Source organism: Rhinatrema bivittatum, chromosome 1 (assembly GCF_901001135.1).
Source record: "Rhinatrema bivittatum chromosome 1, aRhiBiv1.1, whole genome shotgun sequence".
Taxonomy (NCBI): domain Eukaryota; kingdom Metazoa; phylum Chordata; class Amphibia; order Gymnophiona; family Rhinatrematidae; genus Rhinatrema; species Rhinatrema bivittatum.
The window spans coordinates 363,362,772-363,387,482 of NC_042615.1; the positions used below are offsets into that span (position 1 = coordinate 363,362,772).

The 24,711-nt window shown below is 45.2% G+C and overlaps 1 protein-coding gene and 1 long non-coding RNA gene across 6 annotated transcripts in view; one reads left to right on the forward strand and one right to left on the reverse strand.

Annotated features, from left to right (window-relative positions):
- STAP1 (signal transducing adaptor family member 1) overlaps positions 1 to 24,004 on the reverse strand; it is a 164,261-nt gene extending 140,257 nt beyond the window's left edge. Inside the window, exons 1-2 of one of the 5 annotated variants that reach the window (XM_029600772.1) lie at positions 23,753 to 24,004; positions 5,104 to 5,365 (exon numbers count right to left, since the gene is read on the reverse strand). In XM_029600772.1, the coding sequence (XP_029456632.1) occupies positions 5,104 to 5,223 (120 nt within the window). In that variant the 5' untranslated portion in view covers positions 5,224 to 5,365; positions 23,753 to 24,004. Of the gene's footprint in view, positions 1 to 5,103; positions 5,445 to 23,752 lie in introns of those variants that run through there. The other 4 variants (XM_029600793.1, XM_029600764.1, XM_029600778.1 and 1 more) reach the window with 4 other exon arrangements.
- LOC115091021 lies at positions 1,124 to 24,289 on the forward strand. Its single transcript, XR_003856577.1, has 4 exons — positions 1,124 to 1,245; positions 1,438 to 1,479; positions 2,851 to 2,963; positions 24,038 to 24,289. It is a non-coding gene; the product is annotated as an uncharacterized LOC115091021 (long non-coding RNA).
- The last annotated feature ends 422 nt before the right edge of the window (positions 24,290 to 24,711 follow it).

The window sequence follows — 24,711 nt, forward strand, 5'->3', positions numbered from 1 at the left end:
AAGCAGGGTTAGCACTGCAACCCACTCTTAAGTAAGTTTCTAGCAGGGATACATGTTCAGATCTGAGGGCTCCCAGAGGGGAACAAATGGCAAAGGGCAATTTTAGGGCAGGTCTGTGTGTTGTAGGCAGGTTGTTAATGGACAGCTGTAGTGGATTCTCCTCCTCTGTGCAACAAGTATTCTTTTCATGATATATATACATACATACATAAAAACACACTCATATATATATATATATATATATATATATATATAGATAGATAGATAGATAGATAGATACACACACACACACCTATTTTTTTTTTTTTTTTGCTGAATATGTGGTGAATATCTCCTCTTACACCAGCTGCTGTTTGAGAAAACCCAAATATTTCTCATTACTTATCCTCCAGTGGCCAAAAGGATTTTGGATGAATGAAGCCCTATGTTTATACAGACCTCTAATAAAAAGCCTAGCTAGGAGCAAGAGAAGTGTTTTCCTACTTTAGACCGTGATTTAAAGAGGCTGTACCTTTCTTCAGTCTATTCTCCTATCAATAAGCAATTTTAGGACTTTCTGATAGAAAGTCTTTAGTGCTGGGATAACATCCTAGAGTTTTGTTGAGCACTCAGGTTGGCTGGTATACAGTGTTATATAACAGGAAGCCTCATCATCCTTCTGCCTAGACTCTAACATCAATAAATCCTCTCTGTCCAGTTTCTTAGCTCTCTTCTTGGCGCTATTTAACATCCTTTTAGGATATCCTTGTTGACAAGTGTGTCTAATAAATGTATAAATGTATTTACCATCTTTAAAAAAAAAGCGAGCAACACAAATAATGGAAAGAAACGGCATGCGCATGTATCTTGCATTTATAACCCAGAGGTTATGGCCCCCCAGAGCAGCTGGTGACCTGATTGGCACCGTGTTAAGATGCTGCAGCTCATCACCGTGAACCTAACTGTCCCCTGCAGCTTCTGTTTTCAGTACAAGGGATACTAACTTTCCCTGTAACCTTGCCACATCCAGTCTATTTATGTCATTTATAATCTAAGCGCCGCAGAGCGGATCAGTGCGTTGGCAAGGAGAGGCTGCCTCAGCAATCAAGTGCAGAGCAACTGGCAGGGTTTGGTTAGCAACCAGATGACCTTCAACAGCTGCTTCATTAGAATGAGAGGGAAAAGCAGGCTGCAAGGGGAAAATAGCAGAGATTTAGAGGTTTTAAACCTGAGACTGAGGAAACGTGTTAGAAAGCAGGATTAGAGGTGAGGAAATGTTTCAAAGCAGGAAGAGGATGATATAAGAAACTGATCCTTTCTCTGTTTAACTGAACTCTGACTGAACTGTAGAAAGCTTCTGTTCATTGCAGCTCCCTGTGATGCGCCTTCCTCCCAACCTTTGTTCCTGAGCTGAAACGTAAGGCTAACCCTTTTATCTTTTCTTCTCATTTCCAATAGTCTGCTGCCACCATGCTTCTTCGTAGGGATGGTATTTGCTAGGTGAGTGAAGCAGGTAAGTGCTTCACTCACCTAGCAAATACCATCCCTACGAAGAAGCATGGTGGCAGCAGACTATTGGCACACCCGGCACAGGGTTAACTTCATTGTGGCACACCATCACCATCATCATCTTCACTTCCCTCTCCACCCACTTCTGGCATCATCACGTTCCTTCTCCCTCTACCCCTTGGTATTATCACTCTCCCTTTCCTTTCATCCCACCATGGCACAGTCACCTTCTCTTCCCATCCCTCTTCCCTCCATCCCCCTGGCACCATCATTTTATCTTTCTTTTCCTTCCCTTCCCCCCTCCTCACCCCCACTGGCATCATCACTTTCTTCCTTTCCCTTTTCCTCCCCTCCACACCTCCTGGCGTCTTTTCCTTTCCCCTGGCATCATCCTCCTCCCTCTCCCTCCATCTTTCTGGCATCATTACCATTTTTCTTTCCCTTTCCCTATCCCTCCACTCTTCTGACATCACCACCACACTGTCACTCTCCCACCACTCGTATGGCATCATCACCACTTTATTTTCTCTCTCTCCCTCCCTTCAACCTTCTGACATCATCATCACCTTCTCTTCCCTCTCCCCTGATAACATCACCTTCTTCCCTTTCCGCTGCTCAAACTCTCTCCCTTCACACTCTGGCATCATTACCACTTCACTCTCCATCCCCTGGCATCATCACTTTCTCTTCCCTCCCCTCTCTTTCTCCCCATCTGGCATCAGCAGCACCTTCTCTTCCTCTCCCCTGGCATCATCAACCTTCTTCCCTTCCCTTTTCTCTTCATCCATTCCCTAATATCACCACCTTCTCCCTCCAGCCCCTGGAATCATCAGCACTTTCTCTTCCCTCCCTTCTCCCTCCTCCCCTCTGGCACCATCATCATCTTAATCTTCCCTCTCCCCTGGCATCATCAGCACTTCCCTTCCCTCTACCCTTCTGGCATTATCACCTTCCCTTTTCTCTCTCTCTGACACTCTGTGACACCTTCCTATTCCAGGCCCCCCCCCCCCCCCCCCCCCCCCCCCGATATATTCAGCTGTTGCTTCTTCTGTCCCTTCCCTCCCCAGAGCTGGCAGAAGTCTGAGCAGCACTTACCTGCTTCTTCCTCTGCCGGCTTGCCTCTGCAGTGATAATAGCACCACGCCAGCATCTCCGGCAAGAGAGAGCTAACAGAGGGCAGCAGAAGCAGACAGGCGCTGCCCACAGCCATGCTCCCTCTAAGGGGATTTAAAGGGGACTGGGCTCCCAGCCTGGTTCTGCACAATGCTCACAAGGGGACACTAGGGGGCGCTGCCTCACAGGAGGCCACTAGGTTCTTTGGGACCTTCAAGGCTGCAACAATAGTTTTCCACCTTTCCCCAGATCTGTGCCTCAACACTATCCAGTCCTCGAGGGCTACAGACAATTTTTTTGACTTCATGGCTTTGATTTTGCTCTGACATGTACTGTCAACTGTGGGACCTTAACATAAACAGGTATGTGTCTTTCCAAATCATGTCCAACAACTGAATTTACCATAGGTGGACTCCAGTCAAGTTGGGAGAAACATGTCAAGGATGCCTTGAGCTCAACTTGAATGTCATAGCACAGTTTCTGAATACTTATGTAAATGTAATATTTCAGGTTTTTTTAAAATTAATTTGCACACATTTCTACAAACCTGATTTTGCTTTGTCATTATGGGGTACTGTGTGTAGAATGAGGAGGGAAAAATGCATATTATCCATTTTAGAATAAGGCTGTAACGTAACAAAATGTGGAAAAAATGAAGGGATCTGAATACTTTCTGAATGCACTGTATATACCACCATTGTTTTTTCTGCCTCACATTCACATTTCTGTATGTGTGTAATTTCTCTCTTACAAAAAGTTGACATTTTGAGAGAAATGCAGAGTGAATGAAGATTCTAGTGCTGCATCTAGTATCCCTGTGCTGAGCAGAAGGTGCAAAAGTAATCTTCAACATAGCTTAATGTTTAATATAAGCAGGGCTATCAAGAATAGTTATTTTATTGGTAATGCAAAGTAAAATATCTGTTTTTCAATTTGCAGGTGTACTGTTGCTTATGTTTGATACCTTCCAGCACTACCACTAACACCTCTGCTATGGACGTGCTCTAAAGCATAACTAACGCGGGTGTGCTTTTTCAGCACTTCTCTAACCTACAATCACCAACCCCCATGCCTTCGCCCCCCACCCTAACCTTTCCTTTGCAAACCCATGGGCAGCTTGCAGAGGTATTTCCTGCTCAGATCTGGAAGGGCAGCCTATTGTGTTCGCGATGCAGCCCAGGAAGCAGAAACTGGCAGAGGAACTCAGTCTTGAACGACTGGGGAATCAGGATGCTGACCCACTTCTACAATATCAGGAAGGAAATAAAGTGAGGCAGTAAAACAGGGGCTTTGAAAAAGTGCAGAGAAACCCGTTGTCTCTGCTGGACTTGGCGTTCTCTCCTCTTGGGAATGCAGGCCAGTTGAATAAGCCAGGCCATATTGGCCTCATCTGTGACTGATAGGGGAGAAGATGCTGGAGCAGACAGCTCTACAATTCTCATTTTCCCTGGGCCATACACATGCATAATGCCACTTCTGTTTATATGTCAAACATTAATAGCTTCATTGGACATCATGACAAAATACCATCAACAATCCATATTCCAGCCTGGCATGGTCACATTTCGGGTCTACCTTGAGCTTGAATCAAGAAAGATCTTTCCATCAATATTGTCTAGCAGACTGCAGAGTACATAAAAGTAAATATACTTGTTCTTCCATCATGCTACAAAATCCCTCAGATTTGTAACTTGCTTTTCAAAGTAACCTGTTAGAGTTCCTTATTCCTGACTGAATACACAAAGTAATTAGTAAGTTACAGCTGCTTAAGTTACAAAACTCTGAGTCCATTTCCAACAGATATTTCACCTCAGTGTGGTGTTACCATGGGTACACATTTACAACTAACTAATTAACTGGACAATCCACATACAAGAAATAAACAGAGATGAATGCGCCTAGTTTTTGCTGACTCGATTTAAGAACTGACTTTAAACGCAATTTTCTGTTTTTCAGTCTGTTCCTATGTTCAGAAACAGCAAATCACAAAAAAAAAAAAACCCAACATTTTTTTTATTTTTACAAAGTAAACAAAAGGCATGGAAAAAGTCCACGTTGGGGCAAAATGAAATTATATGGTTAGCTACCAAGACAGAGAAGCACTCAACCTTCTTAGTTACTGAATAAAAGTGATCACTTTACCAGTAAATAGCTCCTTCGCAAAGCTTTTGGGCTCGACTTCAAAACAAGTTTGACTATAAACACAGGCTTTGAGGAAAACATTTTGAAATCTGAGCCAATCATTTATTTTCAGTAAATCACACTGGACAGATAAAAGTATTTCTAACAAACTCACAAAAAAACCGAAGATTACTTTTTTTCTTAATATTAGTACAAGATCTACCCTATGCTGCAAACTACACAGCAGGACAGAACTATGACGTTTACTAAATAGCAGTGGGTTCTATCTTCCTAGGCTGATTAGTTTTCAATAGTTGGTTTGGTTTTTTTTTTCCTGGTACATGGTAAAATGTTTCTCCAGGTGATGATAGGATTCCTTACCTTGTGCTTGGAACGCTTGATCCACAGAAAGTTCTCATAGTACAGAGGCAGAGAAGTGTTCCTTTGCCTTTCATTAAAGATTCGCCTCAGCAAGGGCTTGGGGTACTCCACAGCAGACATTTTGCAGACGTACGGTTCCTTTACATTTAATTACTTTGCTTATTTTGCTCTCCCTGTGATTGGAATTTACTGTCTTGTCAGTCTCTTCTTACTCCCAGATCGGGATCTCTAGCGTAGCTTTCATGAAAGGTGATCGTCCTGGCTGTGACGTGAGAAAATATTACACCTCATTTGAAAAAGAGGGAAGTTCCCAGCAGTATTTTTTTAAATCAATCCTTCCTCTCTCTCTCTCTCCCGCCCTTCCCCCAAGTGGGGACTGAAATGTAGGCACAGATTAAAGGGCATTGTAAAAGCTGCTGTCAGCCGAACTGTTTTGAACTGGAGAACGTGACAGGTAACAATGCCAATGATAATAAAATAAGGGGCATGCACGTATTTCTTTTAGTTCCTATCTCAAGATGTTTCCTCTCCATTCAGGGCAGTCAAATGTGTTTCTTCCATAACTGGAGTCTGGACAAAACGTAATTTGTTTTATTTTGCTCTTTTTTTGGGGGGGGGGGGTCAGATAGTTTCTTCTTCTGGCCTAGGGTGCCATAAGAGTTCATTCACAATTGTCTAGAATTTTACCACATTTTTGACCATCCCTACCGCACCTAGCCCAATCAATATTCCTCGGCCAGTTTTTCAAAAGGACCTGGGGGGCACTAAACTCCACATAAACTGCCCCTCCCTCAACACAGTGAAACAGCTTGCTCAATATTTGGGGTACTCAGGCACCCATGGTCACAGATCACAGCTCCCTCTGAACCTGTTGTAACTATGGACCCTTGGACCAAGGCAGGATTGACACTACCTGCAGGAAGGAGCCCTGCAGGTTCCCACTTCCCGTAGGTGGATCCAGATGAGGCAGAGATCCATCAAGGCCTTCATCTATACTAGCCCTTGTTCCACTTGGGTTGAGTCTTTGTGTGCCAGGGCCGGCAGGACTTAGGTGAAGTCTCTGCCGAAGGCAGAAGAGTAGGTCCAGGGGCTGCTCAAGGTAATCTGCTGCCTGAGGTGAAAGATGAAATGGACCCCCACCCCACCCCCATGGCCCTGTGCAGGTGAAATCACCAAGGGTCAGGACAGGGGGAAGGCAATGGAGGATGAAGTGACTTGCCCAATGTCACAAGGAATGGCAATAGGATTTGAACCTTGGCTTCCCTTGTTTGCAGCCCACTGCTCTAACCACTCAGTTTTTGGGCCTGTTATTTTTTTGTTCTCAGTCTTCGGCATCCGCACTAGGGGGCGCCGGAAAAATGTTTAATGGGGCAGAGAAGACTTTGGCTGTCCCACTTCCTGGGTCTAGAAATAGAACTCCCCCATTCCCTATTGCCTGCCTCCCACCCTTCTCCAGGATCTGCCCCCTAGGGGTGTGAGAGGTTGGTGAATGGTGGGAGTCTGTGTGTGTGACACACTCTCTCTTAGGGCTGATACAAGGGTATTAGATGCCCTAGACAAACCCTACAGCCATTCATTCCCTGTTCCCTCCCCTCTCCACATAATTAAAACTTATGCATTCTTTTCCATTTTAAATTTATTAACTTCCCCAACCTAAAAAAGCAGATTGCATATGGAAAATAGACATTCAAAGTACAATCTTCTAAAATAAAAATATCACTTACAATAACATATATATTATATAGGCATACATTGCAAAACCACACTTTCAATTGTTGCGCCCGTCGATCGCAGGCGGCTGCGACCTTTGCTGCTCACCTCCTTTCTCTATGCTGCTCCGAGTCTGGGCAGAATGGCGGCCTCCGCTTCCACACGCCGACCCTCATGGTGTGCCCAGGATGGCGTGGGAGCTCCCGGCCGCCATCTTACATCCGGGGTTACCTAAGACACGCGTGCACATGCGCCTGCCCCCTTTTTAAACGCATCATGGCGGGAACCTTGGGGGCGTCCCCACCGCATGACGTCATCTGCCTACCATACTTAAACTCAGCTGACTTCTTGGAAGACGAGTTAGCAAGGAATCTCGTCCTGCTAGTTCCGCCTTTCTGGGACTTCGCCTCACTGACTTCTGGGTGACCTAGGTACCCGCTCCTTGGGGGCCTTGCCACACTCAGGGCTATCCGCTCTTCGAAGAACCATTCTCTGTCTCTCTGTTTCAGTGAGTTCCTGCATCTTTCTCAGACGACTCAGCTGTGCTTGTTCCAGGCATCCTCGGTGCCTGTTCTCCATCTGCCTCTATAGTATCGGTGTGAGTACACTACCTTCGTGGCACGGATTCTTGGGTTACCCCGCTTGCGGGCCACTACCGGATCCCTCTTGTCTTGTGCAACTATACCAGCAGCTTCCGGCCTACCCCGTGCTGCGGACCACTACCGGAATTGCCAGCACAAGCTGAGCCTAGAGAAGGTAATCACAGGACCATTCCGCACTGCAGATTACTTCTTGACTGACCAGCTACAGTACTGACTCTTTTGCTTCACTCTTCAGATCTCCATTGCTGTATAATAAAGTTATTTCCTCTGTTGTCCATCACTACTGAGACCTTGCCTGTTGTGGTAAGGGCCCACAGGGCTCCTCCCTGTGGGCAGAGTCTTCATTCGCCACAACTCAAGGGCCCACTAATAGTTCAAGACCTACAGAACATAACATTAATAACAATAGTTTAACAGACATAATAAACTACCTTTCTCATAGTAATCAAGGTGGTTTACTGGATCCCATATGGTATTACGCCTATGGTAAAGTGCACTGGGTGTGGACTTGGCCCACAGAAAGCCAGGAATAAACTGAACTACAATTGCAGTATGGCTTTTTCATAGGTTGAGTGCTGACAGTTATGATATATAACTGTCAGCACTCAACCTATGAAAAAGCCATACTGCAAATATTACATCAGGCCCTAAACACCAATACACCTTCTATTAGGAAAACAAATAACTACATGCTAGCAGAATACGCAAAGCCTCAATCACACAAGCAGAACACAGACAGACACTCATCAAATACAGAATAAAGAGATCATAAAATATAAATTGAAACATGCAGACAAAAACTGAACTGGAAATCACAAGAAGTCACTCTGTAAATAATGTAACACAATCAAGAAACATAAAACATTAAACATACCAATAAAAAGAATGTCAAATCTGTTGATAAATTCAGCCAATTAAAAACACATATACAAATGTTTAAAATATTACCAAATACTACTAACATATTTTAAAACAGCAGATATATCACATCCAATAATTAAATCTAACAAGGATAAAAAAAAAATCTCCCACTCTTTATTCCTGGGAACCTTAGATTTCCTGTCTCCTGAGACTGTCGTAGATTGGAGGAGGGTGCACAAACTTTAACCTCTCTGACACACATATATACAGGTACTCTCACATACGCACACACATGTGCAGGCACTCTCCCTCATAGACACATACATACATATATACACACACAAAAACTCTTCTCGTATATACACACACCTTCTCTTATGTACACATACACACACCACCCTGTCATATATACACACACACACACTCACCCCATACACTCTCTCATAAAGACATATACACACACCTTGCACATACACCTCCACCCTCTCATATGCATTACACACACCCTCTCATACACACTCACAAAGTCTTTCTCACACACAGGCACTCACTCTCACAGGGCAAGTCTTTCATGCACCACAGTCTGGATCTTTCCTCTGCCTGCACAGCAAGGCCTCTTCTGCTGCCAACTGTGGGGAAAATGCTGGCAGCACCTCAGACCCTTTCCTGCCCTGAGTGTGGGAGAAATGCTGGCGGCATCGCAGTGACTCTTCTTTGGCCACTGGATCGTCCTTTTGCTGGTAGGGAGTGAAAATGCCACCAGCACATCGCAGTTCCGCACTGCCACGGGACCTTTCTTTTGCTGGGGGAATTCTGCACACAAAAATTGAAAATTCTGCAAAATTGTGCCTACTTTATATTGGTCAAAATAACACAATGTACATGACGATCTTTAAGTAAGTAATTTAAAATGTAATACAGAAATATTTATTAGTTAAAGATGGAGAGTTTTAAATATTTTGAGCAGAATTTCCTTAGAAGTTCATTGTAAGAGTGTCCTTTCCTCCCTTCCTTCCTCCCTCTCTCCCTGCTCCCCTGGCACTCTCCTTTCACTTTGCCTTCCCAGGCCCACAAACTCCTTCATCCTCCACTATCTCTCTCCTTCCCTACTAGGCTCAACTTCTTCTACTCTATCTCCATTCCCAGAATTTGATCCCTCTCTCAGTACTGGCCCTCACACAGGTTCCCTCTGTCCCTCTTTTTTTTTTTTAATTTTTTATTTATGCAATTTCATTTATACAATCAAGTAACTGATCAAGAAATTAAATACAGCATATTTATGGTTCATAAGGAAATTAATACCCAAAAAGCAAAAATAAAATCTGTATTTAAAAACAGAGATAATTTCCAGGAAAGAAAAAGAAGAATTATACTAAGCGATAAAGGCAATATGAACAATTGAATTTAAAGAGAACACATGACTTTTCCAATACTATTGCTCTGATCCACTAGCTGAAGACATTTGGGTTTGGGAATCAAGAAAAGTACGTATCTGTGAAATTCCGAAGAAAACATATTTCTGATCAAGATACGTTACTTCGCAGCTGCATGGGAATTTAATGATCATTTTACCACCTTTACTCTCTACCTCTTTTTTAATCGCTAAAAAGTTTTTCCTTCTAATTTGCGTTGCTCTAGAGAGATCTGGGTATATCCAGATTTTTTCTCCATGAAAGAGATCATGTCGATTCCTCATGAAAAGGCGAAATACTGTATCCCTTTCTGCAGCAAAAACAAAGGTCACATGTAATATAGCCCTCAAGGATATTTTATCTTCAGGTGTAACCTCAATTAAAGCTGTTAAGTTTAATGGAGATTCTCCTGGTTTGCTATTTACTGTATTTTCTTTAACTGCAACATAATATATTTTAGAAAAGGCAGGCAAGGCCTGCTGTGGTATTTTCAATATATGAGTCAAATATTCTTTAAACATGTCTTGTGGTGTTACTAAAGTGTGCCTAGGAAAATTTAAGATTCTAAGGTTCTGATATTTCAATGAATTTTCAATAAATTCTAACCTCTTGTCATAAAGGATTTCTGACTTAGTAAATTTTTGATGACAAGTTTCTAATTTATCCATTCTGACTTTCATCTGTTCATTTTCCTTATCCACCTTAGAGATAGAAGTCTCAATATTCAAAACTTTCAATTTAGAATCCGTTGTAATTTTAGTTAGATTGAGGATAGCCAATTCTAAAGACTTAATAGCCGCCCAGAGAGATTCCATGGTAATTTGGGCTGGATTTTCCAAATGTGGAGACATCCCCAGATTTTCTCTTGTTTCCCCATTTCCCTCTTCAGCAAGGACCTCTCCTCTCATATCCCCCTGCACTACAACTGAACTTGACAAGTCCATAGAAGTAGACAGAGGTGGAGGAGGGATACACGGAGCTCCGGGGCTCAACGATGTCTCGGCTGGAAGAGCAGACATCCGCTCTATGTCTGACTCCTCAATAGCCTTCAACCCGGATACAACATCATGTGTTGGAGTGAAGAAGTCTGAAATTTGTAATTGAGAAGGCTCAGTCAAGGGAGATGAAGCTATCATCTCCCTTATTTTAGCCTTCCTTTTTGTATGAGGCATTCGTATAAAGTCAACTGACCTCTTCAATCACTCTCTTACGTCAAATTTTCTTTCTTGGATGGAGGCTTAGGTACAGAGGAAAGACTAATTATTAAAATTACTCACGATTGCTATTCCAAATCACTTCTCTCTTGATGTAATTTATTGGTTGAATTTTCCCACATAGCCGCGCGCCCCTTTGGCGACACGCCGGCGTTGACAAGCGCCGCAGGGGGCTGGCTTTTAACGTCTAGCCAGACGCCCCTGAATGACTTCAGAAAGAAGGCGGGGCAATGGTTGTTCCGTCAAGGGGGCCAAGGAGCTCGTCTCCCCTAGTTCCTCACCGCAGGCAAAAGTTCAGAGGTAATTAGGCAATTCAGGCGAGTCCTCCTCTCTCCTCCACCTCAGAAATCCATCGCAGGGGGCTGGCTTTTAACATCTAGCCAGACGCCCCTGAATGACGTCAGAAAGAAGGCGGGGCAATGGTTGTTCCGTCGAGGGGGCCAAGGAGCTCGTCTCCCCTCGTTCCTCACCGCAGGCAAAAGTTCAGAGGTAATTAGGCAATTCAGGCGGGTCCTCCTCTCTCCTCCTCTCTCCTCCACCTCCCCCTCTGTCCCTCTTATTCACACTCACAGGCTCCCTCTCTCACGTGCACATCCACACTCCCTCACACAGACTCCCTTTCTCTTTTATGCATACACCCTCACACAGGCTATCTCTCTCTCTCTCTCATACACACACCCCTGCACATTGGCTCCCTCTCTCTCTCTCTCTCATACACACACACACCCCTGCACATTGGCTCCCTCTCTCTCTCTCTCATACACACACACACCCCTGCACATTGGCTCCCTCTCTCTCATACACACACCCACCCCTGCACATTGGCTCCCTCTCCCTCTCTCTCATACACACACACACCCCTGCACATTGGCTCCCTCTCTCTCTCTCACACGCATACACACACAGGGTCCCTCTCTCTTGTGCACATACATACCCCCCTCATATAAGCTTCCTCTCTTTCTCCTGCATACACACACACACACCCACCCACACACACACACACACCCACACCCAGGCTCCCTTTCTCTCTCATGCATACACCCTCACACAGGCTACCTATCTCTCACACACCCCTGCACATTGGATCCCTCTCTTTCTCACACACACACTTATCCCTTCACACAGGCTCCTTCTCTCACAAACAAGCATCCTCACTCCCTCACATACACACATTCCCTTTTCTATGCACACCATCTCCTAATCTCTCACACACATATACATTCATTCACAATCTCCTCACAAAGACTTCCTCTTTCTGGCACACACACACAAACATACAACCTCATTCATGCTCTCCATACACACACAAACTGGCTTGCAGTCTTAAACACATACCTCTATACACAGTCTCTCAGTCTCTCACAACCACTGCACACAGACACACTGGGGCCTGCTCCACTTGTGGCATGCCGGGACTTGCACCTCCGTCTTTACTGCCATGCGGCATGCCGGGCCCTCCTTGCTCTTTGCCATGACACGGCATGCCAGGGCCTTCCTCTTTACCACGATGCGGCACGACGGGGCTTCCTTACTCTTCGCCACAAGTGGGATGGTGTCCACATGTGGCACAGTGGGGTCTGCTCCAAATTCTGCACAAAAACTGTAATCTTGCCGCCTGAAGCGGCCGCCTCACCTTGCCTTATTATAGAACTGCCCCTGAGTGGATCCGAGGTTGGCTAGGGTTGTAGGCAGGCAGCAATCAGCTATGTGCTAGGTCCAGGCAGTGGTTTGAGGCAGGCTGCAGTCAATTGTATCCAAGATTCAAACAATGGTCACACCAGGTATCCATTCAAGGGAGGAGAAAAGGACAGATAGGCAGGGCAGATAGGCAAGAACAAGAACAAGCGGGCAGCGAGAATGGACTGGAATGGAGACAGAAGACAACCTGAAGATAGCAGGATGAAGACAAGACAACTAGATGAGGATTGAGGTCAAGGCTGGAACAAAGACAGGAAAGCTGGAAGCAATACGAGCTACTCAGGAAAAATGGGACCTATTGCTGAGGCAGTGAGGGAAAGACAGTAAGGGCCTTTTATAGGCCTGAGCATCTAATGTCATCAGGAAGCATCATGGAGCTTTTCCTGCCACGGTCCTTTTAAATGTACGGAGGTTGATCACACATGTGCTTAAGAAGGAGCATGACTTGTTGGCGGCATCCTGCTGTAAGAAGCAGTGGTGGCTCTTTACTGCATCAAAGCACGGAAGCCTGGAGGCGAGGGACTGTGTCGGGAACCAGCTGGAACTGCCCAGGCAGGAGGGTGAGTGCAGCGGTCTGTGGGAGCAGTCTGCGAACCACTGAATGTAACTGTACCCCTCTTTGAGGCTCTGTGATTCTTGAGTTACCGTTAATGGAAGTCTCTCAACAGGTTGAGATCCAAGATGTTGAGGCTGACTCCAAAGAATTTTATTCTAGGCCGTAGTTTTTTCACAAAATCAGATATTTCACTTTCTTGCACCTCCGGCGGGAATCCAGAACTTCTAAGACTTTGTCTACCTCATCTTCATCAGCATCTACATTTTGTGGTTCAGGTGGTACTCTAGAGGGCCAAGAGAATATTACTGGTTTGAGCAGTGAACATGAAATATGTCGTGAATTTTCAACAAGTATTGTAATCTTATTGATATGTGACAGGGCCCAGTTGCCAAAGCACAGAGAAAGGCCCAATAAAATGTGGTGCCAGGCACATAGAGAGAAGCCGTAGGCATATGTGTCAGGTGCTCAGCCAGATTTTCTCTCCTACTTTAAACTGAGGATCCAGTCTTCTATGGGCATCTACTGTTTTCTTGACTGTGGCAGTGGCTTTCTCAATCAAGTGTTTGACTGTTTCCATAGTTCATGCAATTCCTGGGCATAGAGTTGAGCCACTGGAGACAGGACTGTCATAGGCAGTGGTAAAGGAGGCACAGGCTGTTTTCCATAGAACAGCTGAAAAGGTGAGGAGCAAGTGGTTGTGTTGATTTGTGTGTTATGAGAGAATTTGGCCCAATATAGATGGAGGCCCAGTTATCCTGGCATTCATTGACGCAGCAAATTGAACTTCTCTATCTGATAGTATATGTTGAGGTAGGCCATGCAGGTAATCAATATGGAGGGGGGATATGATAGAGGTCTTTAAGATCATGAGAGGTCTTGAACGAGTATATGTGAATCGGTTATTTACACTTTTGAATAATAGAAGGACTAGGGGGCATTCCATGAAGTTAGCAAGTAGCACATTTAAGACTAATCGGAGAAAATTATTTCACTCAATGCACAATTAAGCTCTGGAATTTGTTGCCAGGGGATGTGGTTAGTGCAGTTAGTGTAGCTGGGTTCAAAAAAGGTTTGGATAAGTTCTTGGAGGAGAAGTCCATTAACTGCTATTAATCAAGTTTACTAAGGGAATAGCCACTGCTATTAATTGCATCAGTAGCATGGGATCTTCTTAGTGTTTTGGTAATTGCCAGGTTCTTGTGGCCTGGTTTGGCCTCTGTTGGAAACAGGATGCTCGGCTTGATGGACCCTTGGACTTGACCCAGCATGGCAATTTCTTATGTTCTTAAGAGTTGCACTAACTCTGGCTCAGAAGGAAGGCTTGGTAATGGGATGACGTGTACTTTCTTCATGAACCAGTCAATCACCACCCAGATCACGGTGGTGCCGTTAGAGATGAGGAAGTCCATGATAAAGTCTGTGGACAAGTGGATCCAGGGTTCCCTGGGGCTGGCAATGGCTGTAACAGCCCCCTGGATCAGCCATGCAGCACAACATAATTTTTGATGTATTGTTTCATCTGGGGCAACCAAGGGTTCATGCATGTCCAGGATGGCCTGCGATATGTGAGTCTTGGGCCCATTTCAACAGTTTTGCATGACTGTCTTTCCTGGAGGGATGGCTACCATAGTGGCCAGAAGTATTTTAGCAGGATCAATGTTATTCCTAGGATGGTCTGGAACATCTTTGGTCTGAAAGGAGCAAGAGACTGCATCTGCCCATTAGTTCTTGATTGCCGGGTATACTATAGTTCAGAACTGAAGCAAGCAAAGAACAGAGACCAATGGGCCTGTCTTGCATTACGTTTCTGAGCTTGATGTAGATGTTCAATATTCTTGTAGTCTGTGTACATTGGCTGCATTCCTTGAGGGCTAGTTTGAAGGCCAGGAGCTTTTGATCTTCAATGCTGTAGTTGCATTCAGCTGGAGAGGCCTTCTTAGAGAAGAAGGAACATAGCTGGAGTACCTCTTCTGGAGTGTGTTGGCTGAGGACAGCACCTTCCCCGAGGGGAGAAGCATCTACATCTAGGATGAAGGTTCTTGTAGAATCCAGATGACATAGGCAGGGCTTGTCAGAAAAAGCCTTCTTTAACTGTTGGAATATGTCTATAGCCTCAAACGGCCAATCTTTGGGGTTGGTGCCCTTACGGGTGAGGGCAGTAAGAGGAGATGCCATGGAAGAGTAATTTGGGATAAACTGACAGAAAAAATTGGCAAACCCCAGGAACCTTTGTAAGGCCTGAAGGCCTACCAGACAAGGCCAGTCCATGATGGCTTTTATGTTGTCAGGATCCATGTGGAATCTGTCTCAGGAGACTATGTACCCAAGAAAGGAGAATTCCTCCTGCTCGAAACAAATGTTTTCCTGTTTGAAGTAGAAATTATTCTCTCGCAGATGTTGTAGGATGATATGAACATCTCTCCAGTGGGAATTCAGGTTTTGCAAAAAGACTGATATGTCATCCAAATATACAATTATGCAAGTGTATGGCAGATTGTGGAAGATCTCATTGACCATTATCTGGAAAACCGCTGGGGCACTGCATAGCCCAAAGGGCATGACCAAATACTTAGAATGTCCATCACAAGTGTTACATGCCATTTTCCAATCATCTCTGGACTTGATGCAGATGATGTATGCACCCCAAAAGGTTCAATTTTGTGAATATCTTGGTGCCTGTAGCTGGACAAAGATCTCTGATAGTAGAGGTAATAGATAACGGTTCTTCTTAGTGATGGTGTTCAGGCCGTGGTAGTCTATGCATGGCCTGAGTGATCCATCTTTCTTTGCAACAAAGAACCCAGCTCCTGCTGGGGAAGAGGAAGGGCAGATAAATCCCCATTCTAGATTCTTCTGGATGTAGATGGACATGGCCTGGGTTTCTGGGAGAGACAGAAACTAGAGCTGTCAGCAGGGAGGCAATGGTCCCTGGGATGAGTTCAATGCAGCAGTCGTATGTGCGATGAGGCGGTAGAATCTTTGCAGGTGAGGTGAGGTGAAAGAAGCTATTTTAGCCAAAAGATCTTCATTCAAAAATTGGAAGAAGGATCCAACAGAAGAAAATAGGATAATGCATAAGCATTGGCAAGTAAAATGGAAGGCATTGATAAGATAGGCTAAGACAGAATTTGAAAAGACGTTGGCCATAGAGGCAAAACCTCACAGTAAAAACATTTTTCAAATATATCTGAAGCAGAAAGCCTGGAGGGAGTCAGTTGGATCATTAGGTGGTCGAGGGGTTAAAGGGGCACTTAGAGAAGATAAGGCCATCATGGAAAGATTAAATGATTTATTTGCTTCGGTGTTTACTGAAGAGGATATTGGGGAGATACCCATACCGGAGAAGGTTTTCTTGGGTAATGATTCAGATGGACTAAACCAAATCACGGTGAACCTAGAAGATGCGGTAGGCCTGATTGACAAACTGAAGAGTAGTAAATCACCTAGACCAGATGGTATACACCCCAGAGTTCTGAAGGAACTAAAAAATGAAATTTCAGATCTATTAGTAAAATTTTGTAACCTATCATTAAAATCATCCATTGTACCTGAAGACTGGGGGATGGCTAATGTAACCCCAATATTTAAAAAGGGTTCCAGGGGCGATCTGGAAACTACAGACCAGTTAGCCTGACTTCAATGCCAGGAAAAATAGTGGAAAATGTTCTAAATATCAAAATCACAGAACATATAGAAAGACATGGTTTAATGGAACAAGGTCAGCATGGCTTTACCCAAGGCAAGTCTTGCCTCAAAATCTGCTTCACTTTTTTGAAGGAGTTAATAAACATGTAGATAAGTGTATAAACGGTAGATGTAGTGTATTTGGATTTTCAGAAGGCGCTTGACAAAGTTCCTCATGAAAGGCTTCTAGGAAAAGTAAAAAGTCATGGGATAGGTAGCAATGTTCTTTCGTGGATTACAAACTGGCTAAAAGACAGGAAACAGAGAGTAGGATTAAATGAACAATTTTCTCAGTGGAAGGGAGTGGGCAGTGGAGTGCCTCAGGGATCTGTATCGGGACCCGTACTTTTCAATCTACAAGATAAGGGAGCCCTGACCGACGTGCCGCAAATGCGCAGTAGAGAGCAGCTCTACCGCGCATGCGAGCACGTCGGCCAGAGCAGAGCGTGCCCCCCCCCAAAAAATGGCGCCTGCTCCTTAGAAGCAGGAGCGGCAGCGGCGACAGCAGCAACAAGCAGGAGTGGCGGCGGCGACGAGCAGGAGCGGGAGGAGCAGTAGCGGCGGCGCGCGCGAGAGGGAGGGAGGAGCAGTAGTGGCGGCGACGCGTGCGCGGGACACCCCCCTGTCTGCTGGTTGTGGATGAGCTGAAAGGGGAGGGGAGTGAGTGAGGGGAGGGAAGAGAGAGTGTGGGGAGGGAGGAGAGAGTGAGCTGAGGGGAGGGGGGGAGTGAGGAGAGAGTGAGCTGAGGTGGGGAGGGAGGAGAGAGTGAGCTGAGGGAGGGAGGAGATGAGAGGGAGGGAGGGAGAGAGTGAGGTGGGGGGAGGAGGGAGGAGAGGGAGAATAGAGGGGGGAGATGGGAGGGAGGAAAGAGTGAGGTGGGGGAGGTAGGAGAGAGTGAAGTGAGGGGAGGGGGGAGGAGAGGGATAATAGAAGGGGGAGGTGGAGGGAAGGAGGAGAGAGTGAGGTGGGGGGAGGAGAGGGAGAATAGAGGGGGAGGTGAGAGGGAGGGAGGAGAGAGTGAGGTGGGGGGAGGGAGGAGAGAGTGAGGGGAGGGGGGAGGAAGTGGGAAGGAAATGGACCAAAAAATTTTTTTTAAATGTAGCCCGTTGTTACGGGCTTAACGGCTAGTATATTTATAAATGGTCTGGAAAGAAATACGATGAGTGAGGTAATCAAATTTGCAGATAATACAAAATTATTCAGAGAAGTTAAATCACAAGCAGATTGTGATTAATTGCAGGAAGACCTTGTGAGACTGGAAAATTGGGCATCCAAATGGCAGATGAAATTTAATGTGGATAAGTGCAAGGTGATGCATATAGGGAAAAATAATCCATGCTATAGTTACACAATGTTAGGTTCCATATTAGGAGCTACCACCCAAGAAAGTGATCTAGGTGTCATAGTGGATAACACATTGAAATCATCGGTTCAGTGTGCTGCGGCAGTCAAAAAAGCAAACAGAATATTGGGAATTATTAGAAAGGGAATGGTGAATAAAACGGAAAATGTCATAATGCCTCTGTATCGCTCCAAAATGAGACCGCACCTTGAATCAGTGGCGTAGCCATGGGTGGGCCTGGGTGGGCAGCTGCCCACCCAATTTAGACCCAGGCCCACCCAACTGACACCAGAACTGCAAGGCTGTCGCGGGATCCCATCCCCGCGACAGTGAAGAGGAGAACCCATGCTTGGCACGCCATCACGGCACACGTGGGGAAGCGGTCCTACAACCATATGGCCGACCGATCTTCCTGTTTGCGGGGGGAGGGGGGGGGGGAGCGGAAGCGCCGTGCACAGCTTCCACTTCCTCCCCCCAAAGCAGGAAGATCAGCTGGCCTCTCCTGCTATCTTCCGTCCGTATGGCCAACCGATCTTCCTGTTTGCGGGGGGGGGGGGGGGGGGGAGCGGAAGCGCCGTGCACAGCTTCCGCTTCCTCCCCCCAGAGCAGGAAGATCAGCTGGCCTCTCCTGCTATCTTCGGGCCGTATGGCCGACCGATCTTCCTGTTGTGGGGGGGGGGGGGGAAGAAGAGCGGAAGCGCCGCGCACAGCTTCCGCTCCCCCCCCCCAGCAGGAAGATCGGTCGGCTGTACGCAGGAGGCCAGTGGCAGCAGGAGAGGCCAGCTGATCTTCCTGCTCTGGGGGAGGAAGCGGAAACTGTGCGCGGCGCTTCCGCTCTCCTCCCCCCCCCCCAAACAGGAAGATCGGTCGGCCATACGGCCCGAAGATAGCAGGAGGCCAGTGGCAGCAGGAGAGGCCAGCTGATCTTCCTGCTCTGGGGGGAGGGAAGCGGAAACTGTGCACAGGCTTGAATGTGTATGTGAGGATGAGAATGGGAGCCTTGTGTGTGTGTGGGTGAAAATCGGACCCTGGGTGTGTATGGGAGTGAGAATGGAGTCTTGAATGTGTGTGGGTGATAATGGAAGCTTGAATATGTGGGTGAGGTTGGAAGCTTGAATGTGTGTATATATGGGTGAGAATGGGAGCCTGGGTTTGTGTGTGTGGGTGAGAATGGAAGCTTGAATATGTGGGTGAGAATGGAAGCTTGAATATGTGGGTGAGGATGGAAGCTTGAATGTGTATATATATGGGTGAGAATGGGAGCCTGGGTTTGTGTGTGTGGGTGCGAATGGAAGCTTGAATATGTGGGTAAGAATGGGTGCTTGAAAGTGTGTATGTGTGGGTGAGAATGGGACCTTAAATGTGTGTATGTGTGGGTGAGAATGGGTTTGTGTGTGTGGATGAGAATGGGTGCCTGGATGTGCGTCTGTGTGTGCATAAGAATATAAGCCTGGGGAGGGGTGAGAAAGTGAGAGCTTGTATGTGTGTCTGCAGAGAATGTGAGCTGGGGGGGGAGAGCATATGAGAGTGAGAGCCTGAGTGTGTGAGGGAGTCTGTGAGAGAAAGCATTTATGTATATATGTGTGTGTGTGTGGAAGGGAAGAAGACAGTAGTAGAAAAGACACTGAAGAGGAATTAGGAAATGAGCGACAAGGGAAAAAATGGGAAAGAGAGACCAGGACCAACTGATTAGAAAAAATACAAAGATCAGACAACAAAGGTAAAAAAAAAAAAAATATATATATAGAGAGAGAGAGAGAGAGAGAGATGTTAGCAATTTAAATATGTCATCTTTGGGAATGTGCATTCTTATATTTTTGTATTTTGCTCTTTCTTAAGTATTCCACTGTTCAGACATTTTAGTTTCTCAGGCTTTCTATTTTGGCTTTATCTACATGTTTCTGTTTCTAATTTATAGTCTCTTATTTCTATATTAGGTAAGGGTCGGTCTCAGTTTTGCCTGTTTGTGACAGAAATGAGTATTTCTAGCATATAGTTTCTCTGTAGTAGTAGTCCAGCCTGTTCTGTTATTCCCGTAGGTGATGTATTAATGTTCTAGGGCTGGTGTAGTATTTGCATTGCTGCTTTTTCATAAGGTTGCTGTTTGAATCCTGAGAGTCAGTGCTGTGATTGTTTGGCAAGGTTCCAGATGCCTCTTTCTTTGCAAGAGTTTGTTACTTCACAAAATAGCAGTGGAGGGTTATTTTTTGCTGAGATTACACCAGAATTTGAATTTTCTTTTTCATGTTACTTGTAATGTGAATTGCCCTAGCTTTGCGCTGCACCTGTTCTGATGATTAATTATATTTTATTGTATTTATGAAGATTTCTGGGTTTCTGCAAAGATGGTTCATGAAAGAATACATTAATTTTTGTTTTATTATATGATTGGATTTGATTGTTTTCTATACTTGAAATAATTGAAGTAAATTATTTTAAAGTTTCATACATGACACGTAATGGCTGTTGCAAACTACTTAGAAAGCCATTCTAGGGTGCAGTATATGGCATTATTTATCAGTAAGAAAACAACTAGTAGACCTGCATGCCTTGTGCCCACCTATGTTAACCTTGTGCCCACCCAAAAAATCAATTCTGGCTACGCCACTGCCTTGAATACTATATACAATTCTGGTCGCCGCAGCTCACAAAAGATATAGTTGTGATGGAGAAGTACAGAGAAGGGCGACCAAAATGATAAAGGGAATGGAACAACTCCCTTATGAGAAAAGACTAAAGAGGATAGGACTTTTCAGCTTGGAGAAGAGATGGCTGAGGGGGGATATGATAGAGGTGTTAAAAATCAGGAGATGTCTAGAACGGGTAAATGTGAATCGATTATTTACTCTTTCGGATAATAGAAGGATTAGGGGACACTCCATGAAGTTAGCATGTGGCACATTTAAAACGAATCAGAGAAAGTTCTTTTTCACTCAACGCACAATTAAACTCTGGAATTTGTTGCCAGGGGATGTGGTTAATGCAGTTAGTGTAGCTGGGTTTAAAAAAGGATTGGATGCAGCGTCTGCCAAATCAGATGTTAAGAATGCTCCAGAAAGGACGGGCCTTTACCACATCCTGAGTCTGTTTTTTGTGGAGGAGATTTATCCAGGAAAGGATCCCGTACTGTATTGAAATCTCCACCAATTATGATACAGTCTCCCAGGTGCGGTACCAAAAGTTGATACAGTTGTCTGAAGAAGCTAGGGCTATAATTATTAGGTGCATATAAGTTACAGAGAACCACCTTACTCTGATGTATATCTGCTTCTAATATAATATACTGTCCTATAGGGTCCTTAATTTCCCTATGTACTCGGAAAGGTACATTCTTATTGACTAGGATAGCCATTCCCGCTGATTTAGTTGTGGCAGAAGCATAATACACTTCTCCCCCTCCCCCCCTCCCCCCCCCAGCATCTCCGCAGTTTCTCATGTTATGCATCATTAAGATGTGTTTCTTGAAGAAATGCAAAACTGGCTTTTTTCTTTTTTAAAAGAGACAAAATCTTAGATCTCTTAATGGGTGAATTGATCCCGCATACATTCCAAGTAACTAAGCGAGTGTCAAAATTAGCTATTGCCTTCTGTAAGATTAGGTGTAGTATAGACACAAGTTTTAATCCACAGGGTGAGCCCTCCCAGCCGGGGCTCCCCACTGCTTGTCCACCCCGGACTTCAACCTGGTGAAAAAATGATATCAAAGATCACACTATGAACACTTACATGACTCATTACTCCCCCTCCTTCCCTTGTCTTCCTTCCCTCCCACCCCCCCATTGTTTCCCCATCCAATTTGTAAAACCGAGACCACTATCATGCTGGCTCACCCCTCCCCCCCATCTTGACCCCATCTGCTCCCCATCATTTATAATAAATGAGATGATAAATGCCTTATTATACTTCACATTAACATATCACTTCATGTTTAACAACTATTATAAAACATTTTTTTTTCCACGTGAGTAATAAAGGTCAATTTAAGTAGAAACAGCTGCCATAACTTAACTGGCTCAGTGAACTATAACTGGCAATATAAACACCCATATCGCCTTGTAAATGGTGGCAGAGTGCTTGGCTGTAAAAAAAAAAAAAACAAAAACCCAGGCACTCTCACCTGCTCGCTGTTACATAGTTCAGTAGCACTAGGAGCGAAACAGAGAATAAAAAAAAAAACCAAAAACTATTCGCTCATAGAACCAGTGCCCACTGTCAAAAGTCCACTTGCGCTGATCAGAGTTTATACAGAGGTAAAAGAGTGTAAGCTTAGTAGAAAACAGAGCTGCCCTAGGTTGACAGACAAGCTGTACCATAAGTAACAATATATGCAATCACATTGCTCTATAGCTGATGATAGACTGCTAGGCTGCAAAAAAACCCAAAAAACCATGTACTCTCTCCAGCTAGTTGTGCATATCTCACTTGCACTAGTAGAAAACAAAGGGAAAAAAAACGCTTCTTGTTCACAAAACTAGTGCTAAATGTCAGGGTTCTGCTTGGGCAGGTTGCGGACTATTGGGTCCTGACGCTGTAGTTTTTAATAGTGCCTTTGCCTCCTCAGCAGAATTAAACCAGGAAACACCTTTAGCTGAGACGACCCACAGCCGAGCAGGGTAAAGAAGTGTGGCCCGAACTCCCTGGGCTATTAATTGAGTGCAAACAGGAGCCATTGCCCTGCACTGCGCAGCCACCGCTGCAGAGAAATACTGAAACACCAGAATCTTTGTATTTTCATAGCACAATTCTCGCTTCGTTCTCGCCGCCTGAAGGATCTCTTGCTTGTGGGCATAACTGAATATTTTTGCCACTACCACTCGCGGCCGGGCTGCATTTTGTGTACGAGGCCCGAGCCTATGTGCCCTCTCAATATGCAACTTGCCATGTGCTCGCGTTAGGCCCAGCTCCTGCTCTAACCAGGCCTCCAATTTTGCAGGTAGATTCTTGTCCTCAAGGGACTCCGGCAATCCCACAAATCGCAGGTTCGACCTGTGTGAGCGATTTTCCAAATCCTCAATCCGGGCCGCCTGTTTTACTACCGAGGCTTGTGGTGCCATGATATCTGCCTGTGCTGTCTGGAGTCTATCTTGGGCATCAGACATGCGGTTCTCCAGCTCTGAAAAATGCGCTTCAATTTTCCCCATATTCACCAATATCTCAGTGATTTTAAGGGAGATATTTTTAATATCGGGTCCCAGAGCTTCCAGCACCGCAGTTTTGACATCGGCAAGTGGCGCAATGGAAAGCGATTCGGGCACAGGAGTGGTGGCCATGACTGAGCCGGCTGAAGACCTCTGACGCTCCTTCACTTTTTCTCTGTCTTTTTTAACCGGCCAGGTGCTTCTGGTTTTGAATTTTGGATGAGACTTTAATTGTTCTCTTCTTGGACAATATGTACTGTTGTTTTATTATTATTATTTTTTTTTTTGTATTTAGTTTCTATGAAACTATTTTGTCTGTATGTGTACCTTCTTTGTTTTGCTTTTATTATGTGTGTATATCTTGTATATCGCCTAGGCCTAACAGTGTTAGGCGATTAATAAATTTGATAAATGAAAAAATGAAAAAAATACCTTTCTTTTTCTGTTCCCTGATCGTCCAGGTACAGCGCCACGCACAAGCAGACTCACAATTTGGCTTTTAGGGAGGCAGATGGGGTCGGATGCAGTAGGCCCGGCGCCGAGCAAAGGGGGATTACATCCTCCTCCCTCACTGCATCACGTGATCTCGCCTGATGGGACATTCTAAAGCATGTGCAAGGCAGGGAAAATCACTAGGTGAATTTTTGTGAAATCGCAGTTTAAGTTATTTTTGAATGTAGTGTCTTGCCTTTTCTTGTTTTGTGCTTAAATCTGCAGGCCCTTTAAATGCAGAGAGGTCTGGTATGCACCTAAGGAGGAGCGTGGCTCTTTGGCGTTGGTGGTGTCCTGCCTTGAGAAGCAGCAGCAGCTCTTCACTTTATTGGAGCGTGGAGACCCACTGCAAGGAAGCCTGGAGGCATGGGGCTGCATTGGAAGCCAGCTGGAGAGACCGGGCCAGGAGGGTGAATGTGGCGGTCCGTGGGCTGCTCTCATGAACCGCTGAAAATAAAAGAAATATAGTATGCATTACCTCCGATTCTGGCCATTAGATGTAACCACTGTATGATGATTGAGAATTCCTTCCCCCAGGGGCTATAACCATTGCACTCTATCTCCCCAGCCCCTGAAGGGCCCAAGGTACAAAACTTGGTTCCTGAATTAAACCCACTCTCCCACATGAAAAGCACACAGCACTGCTACTGAGCCATCAGACCAGCCTGGCCAATCCCAAACTTGGATTTCTGATCAGGCACACCAGATTGGTGCCTACAGTAACAAACATCTGGAAGTAGCAGGCAGTGCAAAAGTTTTATCTCACTGGTGGCTGCACGGCTAAAGAGGAAATTCACTACCCTGCTCTCCCTTTTCCTCCCCCCCCCACCCCCAGTGTGATCCAAAGGGACAAAGTAGAAACATTGTCCTCTGCTCAAACTCTCTTATATCCCCACTCC